This window comes from Peromyscus leucopus, chromosome 14 (assembly GCF_004664715.2).
Source record: "Peromyscus leucopus breed LL Stock chromosome 14, UCI_PerLeu_2.1, whole genome shotgun sequence".
Classification (NCBI taxonomy): domain Eukaryota; kingdom Metazoa; phylum Chordata; class Mammalia; order Rodentia; family Cricetidae; genus Peromyscus; species Peromyscus leucopus.
Genome location: NC_051075.1, coordinates 52802488 through 52810978, shown reverse-complemented (window position 1 = coordinate 52810978; position 8491 = coordinate 52802488). Strand labels below are relative to the sequence as shown.

Sequence of the window (8491 nt, the reverse complement as noted above, 5' to 3'; positions counted from 1 at the left end):
ATACATAATTGAAAGTACTTTTTAAAATCTTTTAAAAAGAAGTAGGGAAGCCGGGCGGTGGTGGCACACGCCTTTAATCCCAGCACTTGGGAGGCAGAGGCAGGCGGATCTCTGAGTTCACGGCCAGCTTGGGCTACAGAGCGAGTTCCAGTAAAGGCGCAAAGCTACACAGAGAAACCCCCTGTCTCGAAAAACCAAAAAAAGAAAAAAAGAAGTAGGAAAAGAAGGCTCACTATTGTGTGGTGGGAGACAGGAATATAGCTGACTATCCCTCCTTCAAGTTCTATTTCTTGAGCCAACTGCACAGTCAACAAATGGTAAGATAATTTCAACTTGGTAAAGCCATGGAGATAAGCCGGGTGGTGTCCAGTTCTGTCTCTTGAGCCAACTGCACAGTCAACAAATGGTAAGATAATTTCAACTTGGTAAAGCCATGGAGATAAAGCAGGGTAGTGTCTGGTTCTGTCTCTTGAGCCAACTGCACAGTCAACAAATGGTAAGATAATTTCAACTTGGTAAAGCCATGAGGATAAAGCCGGGTGGTGGTGTGTGAGACCGTGGTGACTTGGAGGTATGAGGGCTGTTCTAAACCAGGGGTTCAGGGATGGTGTTACAGTTTGGTGCTGAAATCTCTCCCCAAAGGACATATGTCAAAGGCTTGATGACTGGTTTGTAACAGTCCTTGAGGAGGTGGAGATTAGGAGAGGCAGGTTAGATCACTGGGGACATGCTCTCCAAGGACAGTTGGGACCTTGGCCCCTTATTTTTTCTCTTTGCTTCCTCTGCCTTCCTTCAGCACAGGCCCCAAAGCAATGGAGCTAACCAGCGAGGGTGGAAACCGTGAGCCAAAAGAAATGATTTCTCCTTTTTAAGTGGGTAACCTTGGGTATTTCTTCACAGGCCTGGGAAGCTGAGCAGCGCTCACGACCACTCTAGGGGGTGATATTTAAAATGAAGAGCCCATCCTGAAGATCCCCTGGAGATGAACACTCCCTCCAGGTGGCGGGAAATGGACACCGTGGTGGACTGTTTGCAGAGTGGAGAGGGCCAGGGCAGACGCCGTCTAACAAATACTGAGCAAGAATAAGCTCAGATAGGCCAGAGAGCCAGCCCGGCATGGAGGATTTTGTAGGCCAATGTCAAGTATTCAGGCTTTCTTCTCCAATTAGATATTACTTAGGCTTCTGGGAGGAGAGAGGCTGGTGCCGGAAGTTGTAAGTGGTGCCCTCTACCCGCTCTTTCATTCTGCCTCCCTAAGGGATAGTAGGCTGCGTAAACATGCCCAGGAAAGCCATATTTGCACCCCGCCAAGGCTTTTAGGCTTTGGGGCAGGGGACATGGGTGAGAAAGACGGCGGATTGGAGAAGGTGCTTGCATGGGAGGTAACCGACATTGCTGTCCCCGTCAATACACGATGTAAGAACCCAGCCCATCAGGGACCACTCAGAGGCTCATCCAGTCTCACTAGGAGAAATCTCTGGAAGGAATGAGGGGCTGTGACATGAGTCCAGGGAGTAAGAGCCAAAGGCCACCGGCCTGTTTTTCATTTCCCTCGTCGGCCATGCGCTGCTTTAGTCACCGTTTTCAGGAGGCTCCATGTCTACCTTTGGGAAAAGAGGCTCCCTCTTCCAGCGGCAGCCATCATCACCACAGTCCCAGGGCGAGCCTGGACGCCACAGGAAGCTGATTAAGATCAAGGAGCTGAGACGGATGGGAGAGCATGTCTCTACAAGGCAGGGCAGCCAAGGGTGCGGCCAGCTCCACTAGGGGGCGCGCGCCCCCAGTTGACCTTCCCCATAGGCGTCCGGCTCCTGGCTGCTGCCCCAGGGACACCTGTACTCTCGCCTAGCGCCCCCAGAGGCCAGGGGAGAAGGCGACACGGGTCCAGGCGCGTATGCCTCAGGCTCTGTCCCCATTACTCTGGTCTGGGTACCTTCCCCAGCCTCCTTCAGGCCAGAGAAGCAGCCTTGTTCCAAATCTGGGTCCATGAGACCAGAAGCAGGAAATACATCCAGGATAAGTGGACAGTTTGAGCTGGCTCAGGACACGAGACCGGCGGCTCAGGTGCGCTTGTCCAGGCAAACGCCCATCTGTCCCTCCAGTCCCCGGGTCCGCCCTGCGTCATCGCCCGCAGCTCCTCACGGGTTAATCCCCTCGCCGCCCGCTCGCTTCTCGGTGCCAAAGTGGGTGTTGCTGGAATTCCTGTCTCCCGTAATAAGGGGGCCGAGCTGTCCCTCCGAGGAGGGGGCATGGCGTGGATAAAAGGGACGAAAAAGCAGGGGGTGGTTTCCAAAAATAAAACCCTCCGGTTCCCCTTCAGACGGCTGCAGTGCGGGGAGCGGGGAGCGGGCGCGAAGGTGCAGTGGACACGGGCTCGGTGCGCAGCCCAGGCAGCTCACGCCATACAGTCCTTGCCCAGGAACCCCCGGGCCCCCCAGACGGCTGCTTCAGAGTCCCCCATAGACGGGTAGGGGCGAGCCTCCAGGCCGGTCCGTGGAGTGAACGGTGGAGAGCATCTCCCGCGAGGTCTCGGGTGCCCACAGCTCTGCAGCCACACTGGCGCCATGAGAGCTCCGACCACCCCCACCGCCCGCTGCTCCGGACGCGTCCTGCGGATGTGTTGGAGGGGCTTTCTGCCACTCGCCCTGGCTCTTTGGATGGGGCCAGGTCATGCCCAGAGGGACTCCGTGGGGAGATATGAACCAGCTAGCAGGGATGCGAGTCGGCTGTGGCGCCCTGTGGGCAGTCACCCCGCAGCGGCTGCAGCCAAGGTGTACAGTCTATTCCGGGAGCCTGATGCGCCCGTCTCCGGCTTGCCGCCCTCGGAGTGGAACCAGCCGGGCCAGCGGAGCCCCAGGAGGCCCGCCGAGGCTGAGGCCGAGGCCAGGAGGCCATTCCGTGCCCAACAGCTGCGTCGAGTCCAGCCACCTGTCCAGACCCGAAGAAGCAGTCCCCAGGGCCAGCAGCAGCCAGCAGCCCGGGCCGCGCCTTCTGTCGCGCGCCCGGTGACCCCGCAGCGACCCGCGGCTGCACGGCAGGGGCGGCTCACCGGGTGAGCACTGGATGGGGAATGGTGGGGAGGACAGTCATGCCATCACTGGCATGTGGGACAGAGGAGACTTGTGTCCCTTTGTCCTCAGTACTGGAGAGAAACGGCTCTGAGGTTCCGAAGCCGGGGCTCAGAACCAGCTTTCAAAAAGTTTGGGGGGAAAAGAATAAATCTACTATCCTTTTCCCGTGGACACCAGCTCACCCGGAACCCCGACGTTAAGTTCTTGTGCGTTTCTAGCTCATTCTGTGCTGGGCTAATCAGCTCAGCGACTGGCAGCTCTGCCAGGATCCGAGAGGCCGTGGGGAGCAGGCAGCTGGGTGGGCGCTCTGGGTTCTTGAGGCCCAGAGAAGGTTAAGCTGGCTCGGGGAGCCAGTAGGTGGAGGATCTGGACGAGGGGGTGGGGTGGGGGGTGGGGACACCCGGGCGCGAAGACAGATGCATCTCCAGGAAGGGGCTGGCAGCGAAGCCGGCGCGCCGAGACAAGTGTATGGTCCGGGCTCGGGGCTGCTGGGACACGCAGAGGGCTTATGCAAAGGACTTAGGAGCTCTTTGGAGGGGAAGGCTGCCCCGACGCTGTGTGAGGGACGGGGTCTGTGTGTGTGTGCCAGGGAGTCTCTGTGTCAGCACTGTTTGTACATTTTTTAAGGCCGAGCCTCCTTCCAACTCTTTAACTAATTATTTTGCACCTCTCGCTGTGACCCCCGGACTCTATTCTATTACCACAGAAGGAGGGCCTCCTCCCCTGCCCAGCAACACCCTGCCTAGAATTACAATGGTTGGGGATCTTGCCTGAGTAACCAGGTGTCTCTGGAATGAGGGCACAATAACCTGGCAGTGCCCGACTGGGCAGGGTAAGCCTAGGAGGGGCTTTGGCAGCCGTTGGTTTGAGCCTGATTTACCTGTTGGTTTTAGTCCCAGGTTAAGAGTCCCGATGCTTGTACCCCTAGTTCCACTACCGAGGATCTTCTGCTTCCTGGACAGACTGTTCTCCTTGGCTGCAGCACGCTTCTCCCGTATTTCAGCAGGATTCATGGTGTCTCACCCCTGCTCTGCCCCCTCCCCATTTCATGCTTCCTTATAGCCTCATGTATATATTTCTATTTCTGCTTATGTGCTCAGACTTATACGAGTTCCATGAAAGCAGGGTTTTGTTCTCTTCTGTGTTCCCATCAGATCAGCGCCTGCACATAGCTGGCCTTCCCTGAGTGTGAATGGACTCCCTGCTGCCCTTCAGAGGCCTAGCCCAAAGTCTGCAGGGCGCAGATCCGCACGCTGATAAGTGGCTCCTACAGAGGACCATTCAAGGAGAGTTAATGGGACACCTGCCCCGTTTCAGCTTTCTCCGCTTGCCTGATTTGTGCGGGCAACTGCATGATTACATATTGCTGAGCATGTGAAAGGAGGCGGGGAACCACAGAACACAGCGTGGTTCCTGCTGGAAGGGCAACTCAGTTACTTAAAATCAAGTTGGAGGCATGAGCAGTATGTGCTGGTGAACGTATTTCTAAAGGTATCGGAAGTGTTTGCTAAGTGCCACGGAGCAGTGCAATGTAGTAGGAGAGGCTCAGGGATGAGATATTGTGACTTGGGACACTCCCCCCCCCCGGGGGGGGGGGGCTCAGTAGAAAACAGATGAGGAAGGAGATGAGAAGGACCAGAGTGTCACCTGGAGATGACCAGGTCAGGCTGACTCAACACTGCCTCAGAACAAGGGCTTTTCACCGTTGGGGTTTGCCCAGGGGCAGGAATGAAACCCTGTTTATAGGGGAGCCAGGGGCTTAGGCTAGAGATGAAGTTTGGCCGTCATAGGGGAGTTTACACTGTAGGCATTTAGGTGTGTGTGTGCTGTGTGTGTGTGTGTGTGTGTGTGTGTGTGTGTGTGTGTTGGAAGGTGCTGTTAGGAGTCATAAAGTGAAGCAAAGTAGACTGTCACCAAGACCAAGCGGGCGGATATGCACAGGTGTGTAAGCGACTGGGTGCCACCCACAGGGGCACCTGCTATATACACAGACACACACCTGTGCTGACTGATGCCTCACTTTTGTCTCCTGCACATTTGGTTGATAATGAGTTTTTTTTTTTTTTTTTTTTTTGTTTTTCGAGACAGGGTTTCTCTGTGTAGCTTTGCGCCTTTCCTGGAACTCACTTGGTAGCCCAGGCTGGCCTCGAACTCACAGAGATCCGCCTGGCTCTGCCTTCCAAGTGCTGGGACTAAAGGCGTGTGCCACCACCGCCCGGCTGATAATGAGTTCTTTTGGCATACTCTTCATCCCCTGGGGAGGGGCTGAAGGACAAAATCATTTCTTAACTTCCTTAATCCCTGTCCATCCTGGCCATTGTGTGGAAGTCAGAGCTAGGGGCCAAGTGCCATCTGCTGGTGGGATGTGTAACTGCACATCATAGCTAGTTGAAACTTTTTTTTTCTTAATTTTTTAACTTTTGAATTCCTTCAATATGCACTGTGCTGGACCCTGGGGGTATAGCAGTGGACAAGACAGATGAGTCCTGTCCTTATGGAAATTTTGATGTAGTGGGTATTTTTTTTAAAAAAAAATATGTGCCAGGCACTGTGCTAAATGTCTGAGGTGCAGAGGTAAGCAGTCTACAGAAGACTTATTAAGCCATTGTTTCCCAGCGCTCAGTGTCTTTTGAACCAGCCTCATAGCAGAGCATCTTTGTATTTTCTTCGTATTCTCTTCTTTTCTCTTTTTCCACCAAGTGGGTTCCAGGGATTGAACTTGGGCTGTAAGGTTTGGCGGCAAGGGCTTTTATCCAATGAGCCACCTTGCCAGCTTTTTTTCTTCTTCATCGATACATTATCAAGGTAACAGAATTCCATGTCATATATTTTGAAGTAAATTATGAAATTTTAGATGGATACTAAAAGGTATTGTAAGTAACAGAGCTCACAAATTATTTTACTTTCAGGTTTTTTCTAAGTTGAAATTTCTTCTCTAAATTTGCCTCCCTCTTTCTGTAGTGAACCACTCTTTGGATTTAAATATTTCCAAGGTGTGTTTTATACTATTACAACAGATGTAAATACCCATAGAATATATAATATTGTACTTTAAATTTTTGCATATTTTAGACTTAGACATTTGCATATTTCAGACTTAGATATTTGCATATTTTAAACATAGATATTTGCATATTTTAAACATAGATATTTGCAATTTTAAACTTGGATATTTGCATATTTTAAACTTAGATATTTGCATATTCTAAACTTAGACAAATGATAGCCTATTGTATCCCCTACAATGTTCTTCCTTCCTCATTAGGCATTTGAGACTTAACTATGATAATATACAGCTCAGATTTATTCATTTTAACTGTCGTATATTGTTCCCTTGTCTAAATATACCACAGTTTATTTATCCATCCTCCTGTTTCTGGATGTTTAGATGAATTACATTTTTTTACCATTACAAACAGAGCCTGACTCATTTTTCTGCATAAATAAATCCATAATTAAAAGGAAACTTTGTATCATTATTGCAAGTTTAAAGTAGTCCTATTTGTCAAAAAAAGAAAATAAATGTAGGAGAATTTGAAATAAAGAAAGAAGCTTTTCAGTTTTGGTCAGGCACCACCCATTGTTCTAGAAGCTGAACCTTGGGGCCTGTTCTTTCTGTGGAGAAGTGGACTGGTTGTGTCCAGGGGCAGGACCCAGCATGAGGACGTAGCCTCAGTGGAGACCTGCTCACCTGTCTAAGTAGGGTACAAAAATCATGGAACAGGAAATCACTTCTTTGCCATGAGTCGGTCTTGCTGAGTCTGCCTGTCATATAAACCTAACATCCCCTTTCCTACCCTTAGCATTGCTCAGCCCATCTCCGAGGGAGCACTGGATTGGGTGACTAAAAGGAGCATTTAATAGACACCATGTGTTAGGCACTGGGTCAGCCTACAGAGGCAAGGAGACAAAGGAACGAACCTTTGAGATACCCAAGACAGAAGTGGACCCCGGTGGCAGGAGCCACCACTACAAAAGGATGGTGGTGAGCGCAGGGGAAGCCAGACTCTTGTCAGGGGAACCTTAGGAGGGAGCTAATGTCTGATCTGGAAGGCTGGCAAACATAAGACAGATGCAGTCACCTCCCAGCTGGTCTGCGGTAGCCTCGGAGATGTCCACTGAGTATCTGAGTCTCTTTTAGGTAGTCCTCCAGCTCCGTCCCATCCCTTCTGCTGACAACCTTTGATTCTGGCCAGTCTCTGCTCTGGCCCTGACATTCCTTAGGACTCCTCTATAGACGGACAAGGCAGACCTGACCGCTGACCTCCTAACTCTGAGCTGTAAAGCCATCCTGAGGGCATCTGGGTTGATGCGTGGCTCAGGACCCTCTTTGGCAGGATTTGTGCTGTGACTTCCGAGGCAGAAGGCTCCTTGGTTTGTGCTGGGTTCCCACAGGCGCTGGTTTTCAGAAAACTCCCAGAGCGCGCAGCCTGTTTTCTCTCAAAGACCTTTCAACCCACAAAGTGGCTTGTCACTACCACAAGGGGTAGCGGCTTCCAAATGATGGACTGTTTTTCCATTCTCCCCCGGGTATATTCTTGAAAGCCCTGGGCCTGGGATGGGGGGCAGCTCTCTCCTTGGGGTCTGGTGACTCAGGCCTTGATTGGGAGAAGAACTTTATGGAACCAGGATGGTGCCTGAGGAGGTAGCCAGCAAGACAAAGCTCTTGGCCAGCGGGACATTCTGAAAGCTCCCTGGGAGGCCGTGCCCCACAATGTTGGGCCCAAGGGCCAGGAATGGGCCTCAGCCATTGCAGGCTTTAGGAATTTATTTTGAATTCTTTGTATGACTCCCACAACCGCACGAGCTTTGGGGTCCACTCAAATGTCAAACAATTTCCTAAGCGGCACCAGATGCTCGTCATCTTGGCCCCAAGGATCCCAGGAACGGCCACCCACTCCAGCCTCTGGCCCCCCAACCTCTCCCTCCCTCTTAACCCTGTTTCATTTCTGTTCCTGATGACTGGGCCCAGTGAGTCAGAACCAGCCTCTCCTGTCTTCTCCGGAGTACTCTTTCTTGGGGCATTTCACTTGTCTGGTTATCTGGGGTCTGCGGATGGAGAGCTTGGGCTAGAGAACCTTCTGGTGCTGGTGGCACTCTCTAGACTTCTGAGGATGACATTTGGACAAGTGGAGTAAATGTTCCAACTTGAGCAAAAGTTAAAGTCTCATCAAGGTGTCAGAGCCAGGTGCACCGCCCCCCTAAACTACATTTCCCAAATGAAAAGTGTGCTTCCTGGACAGAGGTGGCTTTGTTATGTCCCCTCTTCCTACCAGCTGCCACCCTGGAAGCCTTTCTTGAGCAGTGACCCAAGAGCCCTGTTTTTTTAGTCTCACACTTAGCACTCAGTCTGATCACATACGGGCCTGGCCAAGTCTACTCCTCCTGGTTTGAATTCGTGGGACGGTGACTGGCATATA

At 51.8% G+C, this 8491-nt stretch overlaps 1 protein-coding gene across 1 annotated transcript in view; it reads left to right on the top strand.

Annotated features, from left to right (window-relative positions):
* Nucleotides 1–2484: 2484 nt before the first annotated feature.
* The window catches only part of Ltbp2 (latent transforming growth factor beta binding protein 2), an 86836-nt gene continuing 80829 nt past the window's right edge, over nucleotides 2485–8491 (top strand). The window contains exon 1 of the mRNA XM_028876692.2: nucleotides 2485–3052. Coding sequence (XP_028732525.1) covers nucleotides 2565–3052 — 488 coding nt within the window. The 5' untranslated portion in view covers nucleotides 2485–2564. The remainder of the gene's footprint in view (nucleotides 3053–8491) is intronic.